The sequence below is a fragment of the Aricia agestis genome, chromosome 15 (genome assembly GCF_905147365.1).
Source record: "Aricia agestis chromosome 15, ilAriAges1.1, whole genome shotgun sequence".
Lineage (NCBI taxonomy): Eukaryota > Metazoa > Arthropoda > Insecta > Lepidoptera > Lycaenidae > Aricia > Aricia agestis.
Genome location: NC_056420.1, coordinates 11,235,713 through 11,257,099, shown reverse-complemented (window position 1 = coordinate 11,257,099; position 21,387 = coordinate 11,235,713). Strand labels below are relative to the sequence as shown.

General features: G+C 38.5%; 1 protein-coding gene and 17 non-coding genes across 19 annotated transcripts in view; all 18 read right to left on the bottom strand.

The window, feature by feature from the left end:
- Positions 1-1,942: 1,942 nt before the first annotated feature.
- The window catches only part of LOC121734510, a 44,918-nt gene continuing 25,473 nt past the window's right edge, over positions 1,943-21,387 (bottom strand). For both annotated transcript variants that reach the window (XM_042125134.1, XM_042125133.1), the window contains exons 5-15: positions 20,600-20,837; positions 17,939-18,163; positions 15,829-16,022; positions 11,875-12,604; positions 10,894-11,011; positions 9,138-9,338; positions 7,946-8,058; positions 5,936-6,029; positions 4,080-4,557; positions 2,627-3,120; positions 1,943-2,148 (exon numbers count right to left, since the gene is read on the bottom strand). In XM_042125134.1, the coding sequence (XP_041981068.1) occupies positions 2,016-2,148; positions 2,627-3,120; positions 4,080-4,557; positions 5,936-6,029; positions 7,946-8,058; positions 9,138-9,338; positions 10,894-11,011; positions 11,875-12,604; positions 15,829-16,022; positions 17,939-18,163; positions 20,600-20,837 (3,018 nt within the window). In that variant the 3' untranslated portion in view covers positions 1,943-2,015. The remainder of the gene's footprint in view (positions 2,149-2,626; positions 3,121-4,079; positions 4,558-5,935; positions 6,030-7,945; positions 8,059-9,137; positions 9,339-10,893; positions 11,012-11,874; positions 12,605-15,828; positions 16,023-17,938; positions 18,164-20,599; positions 20,838-21,387) is intronic.
- On the bottom strand, positions 3,307-3,468 carry LOC121734559. Its single transcript, XR_006036753.1, has one exon. It is a non-coding gene; the product is annotated as a U1 spliceosomal RNA (small nuclear RNA).
- On the bottom strand, positions 4,643-4,761 carry LOC121734534. The gene has a single exon (XR_006036733.1). It is a non-coding gene; the product is annotated as a 5S ribosomal RNA (ribosomal RNA).
- LOC121734533 lies at positions 4,836-4,954 on the bottom strand. Its single transcript, XR_006036732.1, has one exon. It is a non-coding gene; the product is annotated as a 5S ribosomal RNA (ribosomal RNA).
- LOC121734532 lies at positions 5,383-5,501 on the bottom strand. The gene has a single exon (XR_006036731.1). It is a non-coding gene; the product is annotated as a 5S ribosomal RNA (ribosomal RNA).
- LOC121734530 lies at positions 5,576-5,694 on the bottom strand. The gene has a single exon (XR_006036729.1). It is a non-coding gene; the product is annotated as a 5S ribosomal RNA (ribosomal RNA).
- LOC121734529 lies at positions 5,769-5,887 on the bottom strand. Its single transcript, XR_006036728.1, has one exon. It is a non-coding gene; the product is annotated as a 5S ribosomal RNA (ribosomal RNA).
- On the bottom strand, positions 8,330-8,448 carry LOC121734528. The gene has a single exon (XR_006036727.1). It is a non-coding gene; the product is annotated as a 5S ribosomal RNA (ribosomal RNA).
- On the bottom strand, positions 11,097-11,215 carry LOC121734549. Its single transcript, XR_006036746.1, has one exon. It is a non-coding gene; the product is annotated as a 5S ribosomal RNA (ribosomal RNA).
- Positions 12,653-12,771, bottom strand: LOC121734543. The gene has a single exon (XR_006036740.1). It is a non-coding gene; the product is annotated as a 5S ribosomal RNA (ribosomal RNA).
- Positions 12,846-12,964, bottom strand: LOC121734527. Its single transcript, XR_006036726.1, has one exon. It is a non-coding gene; the product is annotated as a 5S ribosomal RNA (ribosomal RNA).
- LOC121734547 lies at positions 13,042-13,160 on the bottom strand. Its single transcript, XR_006036744.1, has one exon. It is a non-coding gene; the product is annotated as a 5S ribosomal RNA (ribosomal RNA).
- On the bottom strand, positions 13,449-13,567 carry LOC121734526. Its single transcript, XR_006036725.1, has one exon. It is a non-coding gene; the product is annotated as a 5S ribosomal RNA (ribosomal RNA).
- LOC121734525 lies at positions 13,642-13,760 on the bottom strand. The gene has a single exon (XR_006036724.1). It is a non-coding gene; the product is annotated as a 5S ribosomal RNA (ribosomal RNA).
- On the bottom strand, positions 13,838-13,956 carry LOC121734524. Its single transcript, XR_006036723.1, has one exon. It is a non-coding gene; the product is annotated as a 5S ribosomal RNA (ribosomal RNA).
- Positions 14,245-14,363, bottom strand: LOC121734523. The gene has a single exon (XR_006036722.1). It is a non-coding gene; the product is annotated as a 5S ribosomal RNA (ribosomal RNA).
- LOC121734561 lies at positions 16,390-16,505 on the bottom strand. The gene has a single exon (XR_006036754.1). It is a non-coding gene; the product is annotated as a U5 spliceosomal RNA (small nuclear RNA).
- LOC121734558 lies at positions 17,376-17,537 on the bottom strand. The gene has a single exon (XR_006036752.1). It is a non-coding gene; the product is annotated as a U1 spliceosomal RNA (small nuclear RNA).

Genomic DNA, 21,387 nt, shown 5'->3' with positions numbered 1-21,387 from the left:
TTTGGTCGCATTATATACTATTATACTACTATGGAAGAAAGTGACACATTGCAGCAAACATGTCGTATTAATCTTGTACATTGCAATTTCGTCGCGTTATAACAAGAATGAACGAATTGATAGTTGTTCACTCGTTGTACACTTAACATTGCATTTACTAATCCGCTGTTAAATTTTTACTGTGGGACATAAGTATTTTAACAGTTTGTTTAATTTTCCAAGTTCCGTTAAGTAATGCCTTGTTAGGATTTAACAAACAGAGGTTGGTGAAATTGGGTCTTAAGGTACTAATTTTAAAATTTAAACAAAATTGTTATTACAAATTAAAAACGTTTTATTGAAACACTTATAAAGGATTAGTTAAAATGCAAAATGACAACCTTTTTATAATATTTAAAAATGACAACTAACGTAAATAGATAAGATTAAAACTAAATTCGAATCAGTATAAAACTCAAAGAAAAAGGTAAATCACTAAAAGTAATATGATATATTATATAAATAAAGTGAACACTAATCTAAAAAATTACAACAGTAGAATGTATTGTGCTACTTAATCTAAAAATCACATAGCCTTTGTCGTTACAACAATCTTGAACAGATCTTTGGATGATCGTACATTGGCATTAAAAAAGTTTGTACTAATACTTAATGCCATACAGAAATAAATAGAAGAATTAAGTTGTACTTAGAAATGTGGACGGACTAGCCATAGGATATTATAAAAATAAAATATTATGTTAACAAAAAAAAACGATAGTGGCAGTTTTAATAAGATCGATTAAACAACTATAGTCGGGTCACAGAACACATAGAAATCCGACATTAAATCATCACTACATGACGTATCTTTCATTCGCATCTCGCTCTATCGCTTCCACGTGAAAACGAGATTGTAAATATATTCGTGCGGATGTGAAAGAAACAAATAGCGGTAGGCAAATGGCAGATTTCCATGTGTTCGATGACTGGGCTATAGATATGAGTAGCAATCAATAAATCAGATTTAAGTAACAAACAATATTATGTAGCATCGGAATTAGACCTTTTTAAAGCGAATCAACATCAAAATAGAACGATTATTATAATAATTCACACCAGGTGACTTCTTACTAATCTCGACGTTGGTCCGACTAAAAACGGTCATAGCACCTTAGTTATAGCAAATCAGCAATATTTTTAAACTTAAATTTTATTACGGGCTATTTTAAGGCAACATTGCAGACACTTAATGGTTACATTAAAATAAGCCGCAAAAAAAACAACAGCATAATTTGACTTTCTAAACTCTCATTGCACTTTGAATTTCTTATATTGACTCAACATTGTCTATTTTTATTTTTTAACATACAAATATAGTAAATATACCTATAGAGTGAGTAAAAAGTCAATAAATTCTACGTCTTGTTCAACAGGAAGAATTTTCTTAGCGTTGGTCAATCAAAAGCTTAAGGCAAATTGCATTCAATAGTTCCAACAGCGAAGTTATAAAAACATGTATGGGGGTAACTTCTAGCGCTGCATTACATCTAACACCATATTATATACCAAGGGTCACCAAATGGCGAACCGCGGTCCGCATCCGGACCGCCGACCCATTGTGTGCGGACCACGGAACACACCAACTTGCACTACAGAGGACGTAATTTACAATTTGAAAAGGGGCGGGTCGAAAGAAGGCGAAAATTAAAGTTAAATATTTCCGTAATTACGAGTATTATAAATAGTTTTTTATATAATGTGCGGACTGCGAAGATAATTTTATTTCTCAAGATAGACCCCGAGCGAAATTAATTGGTGACCCCTGTTATATACCATTTGATTTCTAACTAGGCTGTCGAAAATATCGAATACAATCTGACTTAACTTAGGGCCTGTTTCAATACTTCCTGATAAGTACCGGATAGGCTATCCACAACTTATCTGACAGATATAATATGAGAGTATCTGTCAGATAAGTATCCGGCACGTATCAGGAAGTGGTGAAACTAGGCCTGAGTCTTGTATTATAGGAATCAGTAATCTTCGTTAATAACAGAGAGATTTTCTTCAGATATTTTTTCGAGGCAGCCGCAAGTGAGTGAGGAGTTAGCGAGGTCCTCCTCTATCTCTCGCTCCAGAACCTCAAAGTCGTCATCGGCCTGACATCTGTGACATAAAAAAGTGGCTGTGACACACAGATGGATACACATACATGACGAATCTATGTGTTTCTTCTATTGCTATTTGGCTACAGAACCCCAAAAATGAGGTTTTTTTGTAGTTAAAAACTAGCAATTTGCTGCATTTATGATACTACCATAGACTGACCCCGGCAAAATCAATATTGTCTGCCACTTTCCGTTGTTTGGGAACAAGGAAATTCAAAATAGTCATTTTCCACGGCAACAAATACACGTACAATAGTCGCCGTTTGTGTCAAAATCCAAATATTATTTTTAGGGTTCCGTACCCAAAGGGTAAAAACGGGACTTCGATGTCTGTCCGTCTGTCTCCAGGCTGTAACTCAAGAACCGCTGTAGCTAGAATTCTAAAATTTTCACAGATTGTGTATATCTGACGTGCGCGAGTCCGACTAGCACTTGGCCAATTATTTAAATACTTAAATAGTTTGATTTAAATTTACCTGAGGCACTCGTCCGACGAGGAATCCTGATAGCTCATCACGTTCTCAATATTCAACTCCACTTCGTCAGGCTTGAATAGAGACGGGCTACTGTTACTGCGTGCACGAGACTCTCCCAAATTCTTCACTAGGACTTCCGACTTTGGTCTACTCCTGAGTCTATCTAGCGACAACCTTCGCAAAGACCGCTTGTCTTTCGGTATAACCCGTTGTATTCTCTCCTCGATGAGTGAAATACTACGTTTGTAGACCACAGTGTCATTCCCGTCTGTCGCGTCTCGGGATTCCGTATCGGAGTTGTCACATCGGAAGTATATTGTGTCACAACCGTTCTCCTGCTTGACTTTAACGAGACAGCAGTCGTCCTCCTTCTCGCAGAGGATTTCGTGGAGAGAACCGTGCAGGGGTATCAATTTCACCTTGCCACCGAAGTTTTCCTGCATTTGGGTGGATAAGTCATCGTCGATGTAAAGATCTTCCGTGCTGCGGGCTTCCTGAAAGAATAGATAATGAAACAAGTTGTAATTTAGTGCTGGACTTGTTTATAGATTTTGAAATAGAATTTTTTCTCTCGTTTCGAGGGTTTATAAAAGAGAATGCATTATACTAATTTGACAACGTTTTTAGCGATACATAATGGAATGGCCTTGTCACCTAATGTTATTTCAAAGAGATAATAAAGGGGACGGCGCGTACGCAGTCCCCACTACCAAAAATTACGCGTCCGAGTTATCCGCATTAGGGATAATCGCAGAGGTCAACCCAACCGCAGTGCAATGGAAGGGCCTCGCTCTGGGGGAACCGCCTTTTTGATCACGGTATCCCCTACGCCAGGTAAGTATGATTTCATTAGCGCGGCCCGCGGTAGTCATTCTACGCGCCGCGTTTTCGATAGCGCGATGTAGAAATGTGCCGCAATTTGAGAGCGACATCTGGCGCCAAACGCCAAAACTATTACACAAATTTCGTATCGTCGTGTTTAACCGTTAGCATAACAGATGGCTATTGCATATTTTCTGTGGGGTCGTGTTGAAAATATTATAAAATTACAACATGCATAATATTATGATAATATCTAAATAGCCAATACCAACAAAAACCAAGAAAAATTAAAATAAATTCAAGAGTCTAAACTCTAAAGTAAATAACTAAATAGACAGTACTATATACAAGCAGACATGTTTATATTTATAGTATTATTGTATACTTTTAAATTTGCCGTAATCGCAAGATAACGACGTATTTTAGTTTTGAATTATCTATAGGTGTTATGGTGTTATGAGAATATCTACTCTTTCATTTGAATTTTTTTTTACAATAACGAGTCCCCTTAAAATAATGATGACAAATTAATGCTCAAAAAAAGTCGCGCTTTGTCATGTCAATTTCAATTTGTACGTAAGGATTACATATTGATGCTCCTTACTAAGGAGCATCAAAATGTTATACATACCTGAATTGCACTGAAAGCCTGGCATCTCTTTAGCCCGTTGATGTGTATATCTTCCCCCGTGAGAGTATCTTCCAAGGATATATTCAACTTGTCTCGACTGCAACTGTTTTCAGACACGGTAACATTCACACAGTTATCCAACACTTGTAGACTGTTCTCCCCGTTCCTGTTGAAAGTTATCTGAACTAGCGGCTTGTTGTTTCCATTAATTTTGATCCGCGAGAAGGATTTTGGAATATCTTTCCTTCCTATATCTACATCTTCACCATTTTTTAAGGAGTCAACTATATTATGCACCCGTTTGTTTAATAGTTCGTCGTCTCTCTGACTATTGCTTTCTGATATGTTGTCCGACATATCATTTAGCAAGTGTTGCACCTCTTTTCGTATGAGACCTTTGATAAAGTCCTCTATACCCTGTGTATCTGTGGCACGATCAATCTTTGGTTGTTCATTTGGTTGGGTGTCAGTTATTGTACTGAAATTGAAAAAAAACTTTATTTAAAAACGTTTTATGGATTAAAAATATTTACGTAAGTACTGTTAGAAAAGAGAAAACAAAAAGCCAACATCACGCGGTATTCCCAGGCGGTCACCCATCCAAGTACTAACCGCGCCCGACGTTGCTTAACTTCGGTGATCGGACGAGAACCGGTGTATTCAACGTGGTATGGACGTTGGCGACCACTGAGCGCAAGCGACTCTTCTGATGTCGATGTTACACATAAAGCAACATAAAATATACCGGCAACAAAAAGCCAACATCACGCGGTATTCCCAGGCGGTCACCCATCCAAGTACTAACCGCGCCCGACGTTGCTTAACTTCGGTGATCGGACGAGAACCGGTGTATTCAACGTGGTATGGACGTTGGCGACCACTGAGCGCAAGCGACTCTTCTGATGTCGATGTTACACATAAAGCAACATAAAATATACCGGCAACAAAAAGCCTTTTTTTCGAAAGGGTCTAAGCTACTGGTCTGGTTAAGACCATGGTAGTTTAATCGTGGCTATAACTAGTCTGTTGCTAGTTGGTTTGGAAATAAACAATGAGGGGGGCCTGGCCCCCTCCCCTAAAGTCACACGTGTGACATTCTAGACGGGCAATATTGGGGAGAGCTACGAAAATAAGCTATTTTTATCTGACGTGGGGACACGGGTCCCCCCTGTTCTTAAGGGGTCCGACCCCTTACTCACTCTCAGACGAGTGAGGCTGCTCGCGCGCGGTAGCACAAACTAGCTGCGTACGAGTTATCGCGGTAGATGAGCTCAAGTTATTAATGTTATTGCTTAAAACAAAAAGCCAACATCACGCGGTATTCCCAGGCGGTCACCCATCCAAGTACTAACCGCGCCCGACGTTGCTTAACTTCGGTGATCGGACGAGAACCGGTGTATTCAACGTGGTATGGACGTTGGCGACCACTGAGCGCAAGCGACTCTTCTGACGTCGATGTTACACATAAAGCAACATAAAATATACCGGCAACAAAAAGCCAACATCACGCGGTATTCCCAGGCGGTCACCCATCCAAGTACTAACCGCGCCCGACGTTGCTTAACTTCGGTGATCGGACGAGAACCGGTGTATTCAACGTGGTATGGACGTTGGCGACCACTGAGCGCAAGCGACTCTTCTGACGTCGATGTTACACATAAAGCAACATAAAATATACCGGCAACAAAAAGCCAACATCACGCGGTATTCCCAGGCGGTCACCCATCCAAGTACTAACCGCGCCCGACGTTGCTTAACTTCGGTGATCGGACGAGAACCGGTGTATTCAACGTGGTATGGACGTTGGCGAACAAAGAACGCAAAATATGAAACAGAATTAAATTTTATATTATTACCTTTTCTCTAATTTCCTCATTGCTTCACTAGTTTGAAAACTTAAACCCTTTGCTATTGCTTCTCGCGCTATGTTATATTGGTCCCAGGTGTTAACTGAAAAACAAAAATTACTTTCTGTAATTACTCACAAATTGGCTTAAAATTTAAAAATTATGTTATTGCTATAATTATATAAAAGCTCAAAAATAAACCATTTAAACACATTGAAAGCACCTAGGCAACTCAAATCAAACTTTAGGATACAATCTCTTTAAAAACTTATATTATGTACAGTACCATGGGCGTCCAACACTTCAGAGTAGGTAAAGTAGGTAACTGTACGTGAGTACGCCCATGTGCAGTACAATCAAAATGTGCAATCGATAGCCTTCTACAATCGTTTATTTCATTTCTAAAATACACTATAATGTGAAAGAATAAAAGATGATTACAAATTTATGAACTCAAATAAAAGTAATAAAATATAACTTGATGTAAAAATGTATGTGCTACTTTTAAATACAAACAATTTAAGTACTTACTATTTCATTGTCATTACTTTGTAAGTTAGTTATTAATTATTATTATAGATAATCCAATCAAAAATAAAAAGCGCTCTACTAATTATTAAAAATATTTATTAGTTACTCACAAACAAATGAAAATATTATTTTAAACAAATTAGAAAAACTCTTAAAATAAAGTAACATTCCAAACATAGATCGATCAACAATCAACATAATATTGTGCATACCCAAGCCTCAAAATATGAGGTTAAACAACTGAGCGTGCATACCCCAGGATCAAGCTTGGACCGTATTAGCTAGAAGAGAAAGAAATACCCATCACCATATTTTATCTTATTTAAAGTTTAAACCTATTCAATTTATAAATTGAAAAGCCTTAAAATTAAATATTGCTTATAAAAAAATGTAAACGCCTTAAAACCGTCACACAAACACACAATAAGAATAAAGATAAATGAAAATAATACTTAGTTGTTACTTATTCTAAAATAAAAGTTGGTATCTACGATTATAATTTATAATACCCGTGGTAGTGTTTTGAGAAGTGACACGATATATAAAGATAGCTAGCTCATTATTAGTGAGCGAGTGATAACCGGTATATTGTAGGTACTTATGTTTAAAATTAACTTAACGTGACCATTTTTTTTTCATGTCAGAGCGGGACAAATACCTTTCCCAAACAATTTTTTAATTTGTATTTGAATTTTGAAAGTGCCTGACAGTAATTATTATTAAAGCTTTACTAAAATTTTAGAGCGGAAGAATTTGTTTGTTTGAACGCGCTAATCTCAGGAAAAGGACGACGAAAAGGAGCGAAGAAACTGAGAAAAATGTGAACAAAATGGAAAACAATTATTTGAATGGGCTTATCTTAGTTTTCACGAGTCACTGGAGCAATTTCTATGTTATTTGGCATAGATAAAATGTAAACCACGTGAAGGATTGTATAGACTATTATTTGTGAGCTAATTTGTCTGTGAAATTCCTAATTTACGCGGGCGAAGCCGCGCGGAACATCTACTTATTGATATCGAGCAATAATCAGCTTTGTTGTATGTATGTGTTACTTCCAGGCAGTGCACAGGCATTTCAAACATAAAACTTAAAAATACTTTTAAATTATTGTCGTTTGGTCTGTTTGCAAAAGCGGGACAATTGCGGCCTCGCGGGGGACAGCGGGACCTGCCTGAGAGCGGGACGTATGGTCACGTAACACGTTATGTATACTGTATAGTGTGGTCAAGACATCCATGTTGCTGTATCAATATTCAATAGCCAATTATAATATGTGGTTAGTCCCTTAACTAATAAAAAAATTACCTAAACAATGCATAAGCTATGCAGTTTTGTCCTTATCTGTGACATTGGAAAAATGTCCTCGATACACAAGAACAAAATCTTGTACACCGTAAAAATTGTTACTATTTTATTAGTAAGGGAGTAAAAATAGTTATTAGTCATGCTTCCACCATTTGTACCCACACCAAGCGAAACACTGACCGTTGGCAGGAGACGGGCGGAGACATTTGAAGCTGGATCGTCGCACCAAAGGTACTGACTTAGGTAGAGTATCCACGCAGTGCGAAGCCGGCTTCACAGCGCGTGTTTGGGGCCTGGAATACAAAAGGTGATATTGGCATGATAGTTCGAAGATGATAGTCTATTTTCTACGGGGCCAATACTTAATAATATAATGACAACAGCAAAAAGCCAAAATGACGCTGTATTCCCAGGCGGTCTCCCATCCAAGCACTAACCGCGCCTGACGTGATCGGACGAGAACCGGTGTATTCAACGTGGTATGGACGTTGGCGAACACTGAGTGCAAACGATTATACCGATGTCGATGTTATACATAAAGCAACATAAAATATACCAACAAAAAGCCAACATCACGCGGTATTCCCAGGCGGTCACCCATCCAAGTACTAACCGCGCCCGACGTTGCTTAACTTCGGTGATCGGACGAGAACCGGTGTATTCAACGTGGTATGGACGTTGGCGACAGACGAGTACAACATTTTGAACTTTACCGAGAAGTTGACGTCATTCACCCGAAGGCCGAAATGATACTGGCAGCGTTAATACATGTATGGCTAATGGCTATTTGCGTGGGTTGAAAGCTATTTAACGATTTCAGTTAAATGACAGCGTTACTAAAGTTCACTCGGCGTAACTTGGCGGTAGCGGTCGTTGACTCCCTGTCAAAAACTTTCATTTTCTATACAAAGCCGCGATTGACAACATCTGACACCTTATTGTCAATCGCGGTTTATAATTTATATAGAAAATGACAAGTTTTTGACAGGGAGTCAATGACCGCTACCGCCCAGTTACGCCGAGTGAACCTTAGGTACTAAGTATAATTAAAGCCACGCGTCAATCTCATATCTTTGGTTGAATACAAAGGTACTCACGCTCTACAAAATGACTTTCTTATTTCGGCCACGCGCCAAAACAATATCTTTACATAATTCTTAGTAACTTTAAGAATTCGTCCACCTAAAACAGTGTTTCCCAACTTTTTTCAGCCACGGACCCCTAGGAAATCAGTCACAGTTCTCAAGGACCCCATTAATAAAATAAAAAGAAAAAAAAATCGGATTATGTATGGTCCAGAGATGACACCGCGGACCCCCATACTATACTCGGACCACATATTGGAACACTGCCCTAAAACAACAATACTAACCTGTGCTGCTCCAACGACGGCACTGACCTCCCAGTCCGCTTATTCGCCTCGTATATCCACCGCTCGTGGATCGCGACTAGCGGTTTGACGTTGACGTTGGCGAGCACGTCCTCGACGTACGGCGTCTTGAGGCACGTGAGAGAACGTGTGCGCTCCAGCGGTTCGGGATCGGGCGAAAAGTCCGGGGGAGGATCGTTGATACTGAAAAAATTTAGCCATGCATAAAATATGGGTCAAATACTAGTTACTCTTACTACCAAGGTATATAATATGTAACTATAATATACCATCGAAGAAATTGATTTATAGGCAGTTGGCGGACCTACGTCACTACTCATTAGCTATATCCACACTATGCGCTTTCGTCTTCAATTTTCGTCATCTTCTTTCATTCAACTTTCGTTTTGGCGAATTCGATAATTGAATGCGTCAACGAACGCAACGCCAACATTGTCATTTTAGTTTTTTGGATACGGTCAGAGGGCATGCGTCGCGGGCATGCCTCACGTTCGCTGTTGACTGCGCTATAACGCATGCCCGAAAAAGGCACAGTGTGGACAAAGCTAATTGGTCGGCTAACGGCTTATGTTAATTTAATGTCAGTGATCGGTCGGTCGTCGGATGGATTTGAAGTAACGCGACCAAATTAGTAATTACGTAGATCCGCCAACTGCCTATGAATCTAATTCTATGATAGTACCATAGAGTAATAAAATATGTGGGACGTAACAACGATTATTTTTATCATAAAGTAAATACAATATACCATATTAAAAGTCGTTGCCACGCTGTTTAATTGCGTAAAACGTTGATAATTCGTTTAAGGTATGCATTTTGTTGCCATAGAAATAATTATTGTATCCGCCAAGATTGGGCATTTTCACACTGCGACGATAACGACACGACACGATAGACGATACCACAGAATAGATAAGGGCCACCGCACATATACAATTTCAAGTTGTGCAAGAGCAAGCGAGATGTCACTATCAGTAACACTGCGTGGTAAAAAGAGACGTGTGAATTGTGATACATGACAGCAGAACTCTTTTTTTGACGTCCAGTCGGCACGTATCGGTACGTTGACAATTTAATCTCTTAGAATTTATGTTCAATCATGCTTGAGTAAGTGTGTACGTACACATATTTTTACACATAGACGGCCCCGAATTACATAGATAATAATAAAAAAATATTAGTGTGGAAGTATGGATAATGGATATGGATTATTATCACCTTTTTATCTGGATTTGTCCATTAAAATTTATCTGGATAATATCGAAGTTTAAAATGCAAGGTATGATCAATGATGTTTTCCTAATTCTAATCTGTCACTTAGTATTGAATGCACCCAAAATATTCTCCTTTCTTTTCGCCTTCGTTTTATTAGTGCCACAATAAAAGCGTGCTTTTTACGCATTTTAACACGCACGTCGCTAGGATAGCAACACCGTTACCAACTAAATCTAAAAGTCTGCGGCTGGCAGCGTACACGATGAAGTTGTCCAATTAAATTGTGACACTACGCAATTTAGTTTGTACGATAGTCGGCCAACTTGAAATTGTATATGTGCGGTGGCCCTTATCTATTCTGTGGTATCGTCTATCGTGTCGTGTCGTGTCGTTATCGTCGCATGTGAAAACGCCCATTCGCATCAAAGGCCTCAATCCTCATACATAGTCTGTCATTCACATAGGAATAGAATGTTAATTAGCAGTAGTTAGCAACATTTTATATTATGTCTGTGGCACTCACCGCCTCAATCCGGTGTAGCTGTCCCGCCCCGTGTCCAAGCTCTCTGTGGATCGGCTCTGGTCGCGACCGCTCTGCAGTGGTTTAGTTGTGCTCGCTTCAGGTAATGGTTGGACCTCCTCTGGATGAACAAAAATTAATTTGGCAAATAAAAGATAAAAGTCTAATGCTAAAAATATACTGTACATTTTATTTATAAAAAAAAAAGCCAACATCACGCGGTATTCCCAGGCGGTCACCCATCCAAGTACTAACCGCGCCCGACGTTGCTTAAATTCGGTGATCGGACGAGAACCGGTGTATTCAACGTGGTATGGACGTTGGCGATCATCGAGCGCAAAATTTGCTTTTTATGACGTGTAATATTACCCTCCATTATTTTGTTTTTAGGGTTCCGTACTCAAAGGGTAAAAACGGGACCCAGTAATAACTGAGACTTCGACGTATGTCCATCTGTCTGTATGTCCGTCTGTCTTCAGGCTGTATCTCACAAACCGCTATAGCTAGACTTGTGAAATTTTCACAGATTGTGTATTTCTGTTGCCGCTATAACAACAAATACAAAAATAAAGTTTATATTTAAGGGGCTCCCATACAACAAACGTATTTTTTTAGCCTTCTTAGCTCGTAGCATCTAACTCGTAATCAATAAAGGCACCGTAAGCACTTGAAAGTTTCACTAAATCCTTAATTTTATTTTTACTTTAATAATTAATAAGTACTAAAATAAAAATAAATATATATGGAAACCCCTCTTATATATTTTTTTTACACAACCCCATACACAAGTTTTGCCTACTTTCGCTCTATAGCGGTACGGAACCCTTCGTGCGCGAGTCCGACTCCCACTTGGCCGATTATTTATTATAATAACTGATTAACAAACCTAAAGACTAAATGGGAAATGATTAATTACTGGTAATTAATATATTATATTATAATTTTGCCTGACCAGGCAAAATTATAATATAATAATAAAAATACCTTTAGGGCTTTTAACGACCGTGGTATTCAACACAGGTAACTTTGGCTTTGCTTCCATTTTTGCTGTGATATCGCCCGATAACCAAGCGTTTTTCCTCAACTTGTTACTTCTGGCTATAGGCGTAGTTGGCAAACTGTAGTTCTTGATATCAAAATTGTACGAAGACTTTTCATTAGTCGTCTGATCCTTCAGAATACCTTTGATTGAGTCTAGATTAAACTCAGGGACTTTAATATGGAGCGGTTTGTAAGATTTCGGCGTGAAACTTCTGCTGAGTTTCGCCGATCTGTCATTTTGGTCCTTAAAGCTCTCGTCAGCAAGGGCTAGATTCGTTCGCACGTCGGGACTGAGTATGCTACAGTACTCCGTGGAGTCGCTTTTAGTCATAGAGCAAGGAGTCTCTAAATACTTAATTTTCGTCCTCATGTTACCGACGGGTGTAGAACATGCTGAATAGTTCTTATCCACGTAAGTTTTTTCATCGTCATCCGTAGAACATTTTCCGGATACATACGTCAGAGAATTAATTTTAGGTAATTCGTAAACGGAGTTTTGGTATTCGGACTCTTTGTCGCTCTCTGCGCTATTTGTGTGAACTATAGCTTCGTGTTGAACATTCCTCGGACTCTGACACTCCGAGTCTGTAGGCGACGTAGAATTTGTAAATTGTCGTGATCTATTAGATATTCGTTCGGGTAAAATAATGTACTCCATATCGTCAAGGTTTTCCTGTAAAAAGATAAAAAAAATAAACAAACAAATAAAAAATAAACAAAAAGCCAACATCACGCGGAATTCCCAGGCGGTCACCCATCCAAGTACTAACCGCGCCCGACGTTGCTTATCTTCGGTGATCGGACGAGAACCGGTGTATTCAACGTGGTATGGACGTTGGCAAACACTGAGCGCAAACGACTCTACCAATGTCGATGGTATACATAAAGCAATATAAAATATACCGGCAACAAAAAGCCAACATCACGCGGTATTCCCAGGCGGTCACCCATCCAAGTACTAACCGCGCCCGACGTTGCTTAACTTCGGTGATCGGACGAGAACCGGTGTATTCAACGTGGTATGGACGTTGGCGAACACTGAGCGCAAACGACTCTATCGATGTCGATATTATACATAAAGCAACATAATATATAGTCAACAAGACAAAAAGCCAACATCACGCGGTATTCCCAGGCGGTCACCCATCCAAGTACTAACCGCGCCCGACGTTGCTTAACTTCGGTGATCGGACGAGAACCGGTGTATTCTACGTGGTATGGACGTTGGCGACCACTGAGCGCAAGCGACTCTTCTGATGTCGATGTTATACATAAAGCAACATAAAATATACCGGCAACAAAAAGCCTTTTTTCGAAAGGGTCTAAGCTACTAGTCTGGTTAAGACCATGGTAGTTTAATCGTGGCTATAACTAGTATGTTGCTAGTTGGTTTGGAAATAAACAATGAGGGGGGCCTGGCCCCCTCCCCTAAAGTCACACGTGTGACATTCTAATCGGGAAATATTGGGGAGAGCTACGAAAATAAGCTATTTTTATCTGACGTGGGTATAACAAAAAGCCAACATCACGCGGTATTCCCAGGCGGTCACCCATCCAAGTACTAACCGCGCCCGACGTTGCTTAACTTCGGTGATCGGACGAGAACCGGTGTATTCAACGTGGTATGGACGTTGGCAAACACTGAGCGCAAACGACTCTACCAATGTCGATGGTATACATAAAGCAACATAAAATATACCGGCAACAAAAAGCCAACATCACGCGGTATTCCCAGGCGGTCACCCATCCAAGTACTAACCGCGCCCGACGTTGCTTAACTTCGGTGATCGGACGAGAACCGGTGTATTCAACGTGGTATGGACGTTGGCGAACACTGAGCGCAAACGACTCTATCGATGTCGATATTATACATAAAGCAACATAATATATAGTCAACAAGACAAAAAGCCAACATCACGCGGTATTCCCAGGCGGTCACCCATCCAAGTACTAACCGCGCCCGACGTTGCTTAACTTCGGTGATCGGACGAGAACCGGTGTATTCAACGTGGTATGGACGTTGGCGACCACTGAGCGCAAGCGACTCTTCTGATGTCGATGTTATACATAAAGCAACATAAAATATACCGGCAACAAAAAGCCTTTTTTCGAAAGGGTCTAAGCTACTAGTCTGGTTAAGACCATGGTAGTTTAATCGTGGCTATAACTAGTATGTTGCTAGTTGGTTTGGAAATAAACAATGAGGGGGACCTGGCCCCCTCCCCTAAAGTCACACGTGTGACATTCTAATCGGGAAATATTGGGGAGAGCTACGAAAATAAGCTATTTTTATCTGACGTGGGTATAACAAAAAGCCAACATCACGCGGTATTCCCAGGCGGTCACCCATCCAAGTACTAACCGCGCCCGACGTTGCTTAACTTCGGTGATCGGACGAGAACCGGTGTATTCAACGTGGTATGGACGTTGGCAAACACTGAGCGCAAACGACTCTACCAATGTCGATGGTATACATAAAGCAACATAAAATATACCGGCAACAAAAAGCCAACATCACGCGGTATTCCCAGGCGGTCACCCATCCAAGTACTAACCGCGCCCGACGTTGCTTAACTTCGGTTACTTATTTTGCGTACGCTGCCTAAACTATAAAAGATAGAACTATACAATGTTCTAAGTAAATGTAGATCTTATAAATATCTACAAAAATGTCCGCGACACAGTATACCTATCTATGTCAAGTGAGGCACAAAAACATTGATTTTTTTTGGACTACATTTAAACGCATTTATTTTACTCATATTATGCTAATAATCCTTATCAAAATAAATAATTTCATCACCAAGTAGTTTCGAAGTGGGCGCTACCAATGCCACAGAATAGATAATAGTACAAGTACCAATGCAGGGGTGCGCATTGTACACATTGAAAAGGTCTACAGAAAACTCCGCGATGGTATATATATTTTTTTTTATGAAATAAGGGGGCGAATGAGCAAACGGGTCACCTGATGGAAAGCAACTTCCGTCGCCCATGGACACTCGCAGCATCAGAAGAGCTGCAGGTGCGTTACCGGCCTTTTAAGAGGGAATAGGGTAATAGGGGAGGGCAGGGATGGGAAGGGAAGGGAATAGGGGAGGGTAGGGAAGGGAATAGGGCTAAAATAGTAGGGGATTGGGCCTCCGGTAAACTCACTCGGCGAAACACAGCGTAAGCGCTGTTTTACGCCGGTTTTCTGTGAGAATGTGGTATTTCTCCGGTCGAGCCGGCCCATTCGTGCCGAAGCATGGCTCTCCCACGTATAATTATATCTCTTATGGATATATCCCACAATAACATATTTTTTGTCATTTACTTTTAACTTCAAATAATGGCTAATTTTCGAAGCGATTTTAACCAATACGGCAATAGTCCTTATTCAATTAAATACTTTCAATATATTATTGATTATGGCTCTTATAATTATTACGATTTTAATTTTAAATAAATATTTTCGAAGATATTACAGATTTAAAAATTGCGGGAAGTAAGTAGCTTTTGCGGCAGTACCGACCAATGCGGGCCACGGGTAGTAATGAATATAAATTATTTAAAATCAAACTACTGAATCGATTTTAATCATTTTTTCAGTGACTTAGGCCATAATTTATTATATACCCGTGCGAAGCCGGGGCGGGTCGCTAGTCACTAACATATTTTTTATTTTTAATGACGAGTCGTGACCAATACAACTTTATGTTGCTTTATGAAATGCTTCAACTCCCAAGCGGCCACAAGCGGCCACGATAACAATTATTTAGATAAGTAAGCTATTGTGTCTGTTTTTCCACGATCGAAGGATTAACCTTCAATTTTTAACCTTAATTTAATAAAGAGTTTGACAGATTATTTGACAATTCACAGAGCAGTTAAACCTTATTGGTAAACAAAAATTACCTTAACATTATGCAGGATCTCCTGCAGTTTAGTCAAGTCCAGTCTATCCTGACGGTCAAGTGCGAGAGCCTGCCGCAACAATGCAAGTAGACTACCAGGGTACGTTCCATCCTGAGGTAACCGTATACCCGTCTTGTATAGTGTATACTCTTGTTTCAGCTCCGTATACGACAAGGACTTCCATGGCATTGAAGCTGGAATAGACAGAATGAATAGTAGAAAAGTAAAGTTACATTCAAAAGAAAATGATTATTTATTATTAAAGAATATAATTAATATTATCTAATTAGTTATTATTCTTATTATTTAAGACTATTTTAATTGAGTCCTTCTAGAAACTATTTTTAGTAGCAGTAATTTTGGCGCTAGAGTTAAAGCAGCCATACTTGATATTATAATGATCGACTGCCTTTAATTTGGGTTAAAACTTTAATGTACCACAGTTCACTATTCACATGATCATGCGCAATCACGAATTTAATAACCTTCTGGTTTCGACATAATAGATTCTCGGATTTCGCAGTTTGTGGATATTTGATAATATTTGATAATTAATTTATAAGCCTTACGAGCGTAAGGCATCAAAAATAAGATCAGACTCATTTGAGTGTTCCCCTCCACGGAAATCTTTAGTAAAAGGCGAAAGATTTATACGTTTTGAAGGGAAACCAGAGTTGGCCTGTAAATTGCGGGCGCGGTATTATGCCGTAGATTTCGACACTTCGATAGTTTGTATCTGACGCGTGGCAGCGCCATCTGTTGTGTATTTAAGAAAACACTCAACAGATGTTTTGATTCTAACAAGAATCAAACACATGATTCAAAGCTAAAATGATCAAGGAATTAAAAAATAATACATAAAAAATAGTTATTCAATTTTAAATATACACTGGACACTTATAATTAGTTATTACATGTGTTTTAAAAGTGAATATTAATTAAGTCTATGCCCAGATAAACACATGCTCGTAAGCAATGACGCTCAAATAGACTCGTAACTCGTAAGACGTTGCTTTTACTCATTGTGATTTGCGGCTTATTTAAATAATTTATTAAAATTATGCTTAGGCCTCAGTCGTTAATAAATTATAATTTTCTAATTCTACAATTAGCACCAATTGTCTCTAATCACTCTTAACTGTCATTATGACATAATATAATTGTAAATATTTAATAATAATACAGTCATTTTGGGTAACTTTGAATTGAGGTTTAACTTTACACAATTATTATTATTATTATCAGCCTACAGTGTCCCCACTGCTGGGCAAAGGCCTCCCCTCTTTCTTTCCAAAGTTCACGATCCTGTGATGTTGTTAGCCACTCTTTATCAAACACAATACATTAAGTATTGTAATATTGTTCAAAGTTAAACCGCAATTCAGAGTTACCCAAAATGAGCGCATTTAATTACTTATTACAGAATTATGCAAATATATTATATACAACCGAAATGCTTTATAATTAATTAATATTAATTTTACTATGTAATTTAAATAATTTCCAATAAACTTAGTGACATTATAGACAAAATATGACATTAATGAAGGGGACGGCGCGTACGCAGTCCCCACTACCAAAAATTACGCGTCCGAGTTATCCGCATTAGGGATAATCGCAGAGGTCAACCCGACCGCAGTGCAATGGAAGGGCCTCGCTCTGGGGGAACCGCCTTCATGATCACGGTATCCCCTACGCCAGGTAAGTATGATTACACTTGCGCGGCCCGCGGTAGTCATTCTACGTGCCGCGTTTTCGATAGCGCGATGTAGAAATGCGCCGCAATCTGAGAGCGACATCTAACGGAAGAATTCTAAAAGAACGGACGTGCATAAAGCTTCTAAGCCGCTCGGTAGATGGCTATTTAACTTTTAAAAACTAACAATAATAAAATTCAAGTAATAGCCGATATAAATATCCAAGAAGTAAAATATTACGCTCAATAATTCTCTTTGTTGAGTTATGATAGTTAGGTCTTATGACTTTTATGGCAGTCAAAAGTATATCAAATGTTTATGGAGTTTGTAACCATCACATGTTGTGAGAGGCATATTACACAAGTAAATAAAAAATCCTCCTCATAATATAGCTTTATGCTAACACAACTCACCATTACAACACTCCCATAGTATCAGAGCCAGCGAGTACACATCAGTCTTGGAGCAGGGCCGGACGAGCCCCTCATCATCGGGCACAAACAGCTCTGGAGCCTGCCACTTGTACAACTCTGACTCGGAGTACTGCTTGTAGTGTTTAACTACACTGCTGCTGAGGTAGGCTTCAGAAGACCGTGCTGATATCAGAGGCTCACAGTCACCAGAATTTAGTAGGGGTTCTAAAAATAATTATGTACTTGGTTATTACTAAGTATAAAAATTTAATGAAAGAGTTTACTAAAATGACTATAATATTATGATGATTCTCTACCACTCAATTGTTAGTGGTTTTTGAGTTTTTCCATTAAGGCATATTCAGGTTTAGAAAATAATATAATATCAAAGTTAATTTCATTACTTTATGCTTTTATCCAGTTACTAGAGATCGCCCAATGGTCGAAATTCGACCTTAGTTTCAACGACATTAGGACTACTACCTATATTTTGTAAAAAATATTGACTTGATCAATTTTTTTCAACTCTTGTCTCTGGGACTCAGCTGATCTCAGACTGGTCGTGTACGCATTGTATTGTATCTTAGATTCAATAATAAAAAAACTATAATCCATTTTCAATTTGTCACCTTGTTGTCAACAGACTTCAACCATAAATAAGAGTATAATTCGTACGTATAGGTTTGTCACTCAAAAATCTGTTATTTCTCATGTGTGTGTGTAATGTTTTATTTGTTAAAAAATGTATGATAAAAGCATAATTTCAAAATAATATTAGTTCGATGCACTCCTGCACCATATAAATGATATTGAATGTACCGAAACTTCTTGGTGGAAATTCATGTTTCACAGTAATAACATACACTTTTCATGCACTACTAAATTTCATGAAAATCGTTGGAGCCGATTCCGACATTACAACCTACAAGAATTGCTCGTTTAAAGATATAAGATTTACAATATACAGGATTAATTCATAAACATAATTGTAATAAAATAAATTAATAAAAGTGGAAAAAGTGCATGAAAAATTTATGTTATTACTGTGAAATATAAACTATAACTGTGCAAAATTTCATGCACCTACCATTTATATTAGGATTATGACAAATTATGTCATAAGCAAAGGACAATGCCCAAAAAAAACCCATAGTCGATTAAAATAATTCATGTACAGCAAAGAAGAGCATAAATAGTAGATTGAAAATATGCAATTCATTTTTTTCTAAACCATAACCGAAACCGATAATTTGAAAAAATAAATCTGAGATACACAGTATGGTATCTACTTCGAATCAACTAAGTAGTTATTTCCTTTGTTTTGTGATCTTTTTCGTGAAAGCGATGTTGATAGACAATAATGTACAATTAAATAGAAAAAAAATCGGCCAAGTGCGAGTCGGACTCGCGCACGAAGGGTTCCGTACCGTTATAGACCGAAAGTAGGGAAAATTTGTTTTTTGTATGGGAGCCCCCCTTAATGATTTATTTTATTTTAATTTTGCTATTAAATATTAAAGTACACACATAATTGAGAATTTCGAAAAAAAATCATGTGTCCACATAATATAGCCATTATAGATTAGGAGCCAAAAAGTGCAAAAAATCACGTTTTCTGTATGGGAGCCTCCCTTGAATCTTAATTTTATTTAGTTTTTAGTATCTGTTGTTACAGTGGCATCAGATATACACAATCTGTGAAGATTTTAGAAGTCTAGCTATAGCGGTTCTTGAGTAAGAGCCTGGAGACAGACAGACGGACAGACATCGAAGTCTCAGTAATAGTGTCCCGTTTTTACCCTTTGGGTACGGAACCCTAAAAAAGTATGACAAAATATATATTTTAAGAATGAACCAAATCACAAGTGGCTTCACTCTACATTCTCTATCGGTTGCATCACGGGGAGTGCTCTAAGAATTTGTTCGGAATCATACCACCTGCAACTTTTCGCCATCGCTCCACGCAAAAAAATATACCATCCTCATCACTTTGATGAGTGGCAGTCTTCCACCGTGCGTTTTTTGCGTAACTTTCTGCTGCGCACTGTAAAACTCTGAAATAAACTGTCACTATATTTTCAATACGACCTGAAAACCTTCAAAGGCCGGCAACGTACTTGCAGGCTGCAGCTCTTCTAATGTTGCGAGAGTCCATGGGCGACAGTATAGTTGCTTTCCATCAGGTGACCCGTTTGCTCGTTTGTCCCCTTATTTTATATAAAAAACGATCATATAACCGATATCGTGTACTTAATAATCCTAAAAAAACAGTACATATTGTATACAGATTATTTTCTATACCAAACTTACATTCTATACTGTCAGATATAAAAGTGATAAAAACATTAAATTCATAAATACATGATTACAACACTGTCCATCTGTATTAAAAATGTTTTACTACGTACTAATCGCCACACTATCGTTGTAGCATCGCGTCGTCCTGAATGTCATATAGATTCCTATAAGAAAAGTCAATTAGTTACGATCGTTTCTAAAGTACTCGGTGATTGTTTAATCCAAAAAGGACATTGTATTTGGGATACAGTATAAGTAGTCTACTATGCCACATATAAATGGTTTCAATCGATTACGGGTTTTTGGTCCATACATTTTTGGGCATTCACCTTTGTACAAAAATGAAAAATCACTAAAACTTACCTGTTAAATTCACATACTGTGGTTCCGGTGAATACATATCAAAGGTTTTGTTCTTGCCACCTTTCTTATTCAATCTCATGCAAGCGCTCAGATCAGCTAGCTTGGCTGTATGACTGGTAACCACTACCGACGTGCTATTGAGTTCTGTATGTATGTAGCCGTGCATACTCAGAAACACCAACGCATTGGCTATGTCTAGGGCGTATTGTACCGAAGTCTGAACGCTTAGGATGCGGACCTGAAAAGTTAAAGTCGAGGTCCTTTATAAATTTTTATTCAAAATAGACATTTTAAGGCTCAAGTCACACTGGGGCAGACTCGAAGCGACACGTCCTGTTTTATATTCATCTCTACTCTAATAGGCCTGGAGATACTGACAAAAAATTCTTGGTCATTTGTACCAGGCTGGCGGTTCTACAGGGGTATAATTACGTAAAGGCAAAAAGGAAAACGATGGTCATAGCGCTAGCACTGGCAGCCCAAACGCGTGGGCGTTAATCGAACGTGTCGGATAAATAACGAGTGTGGAACGATTTGTTCCACAAAAATGCTTGTATCTTCAGATAGTCGTCTATCTATTAGTAATTTAAGTATAGTATCATTCTATTATATTTATAATATATATGTATAGTATTATCGTATATTTTTATTATGCATGTTGTGTTTTTTTTTTTGTATTCTTTTGTTTGCACATGCACGTTTCTCTTCTTTACTGCAATCTCACCTTTGCCCGTGGTGGTTGCCTGGAAGAGATTGCTACCTAGTAATAAGGCCGCCATTGTGACACC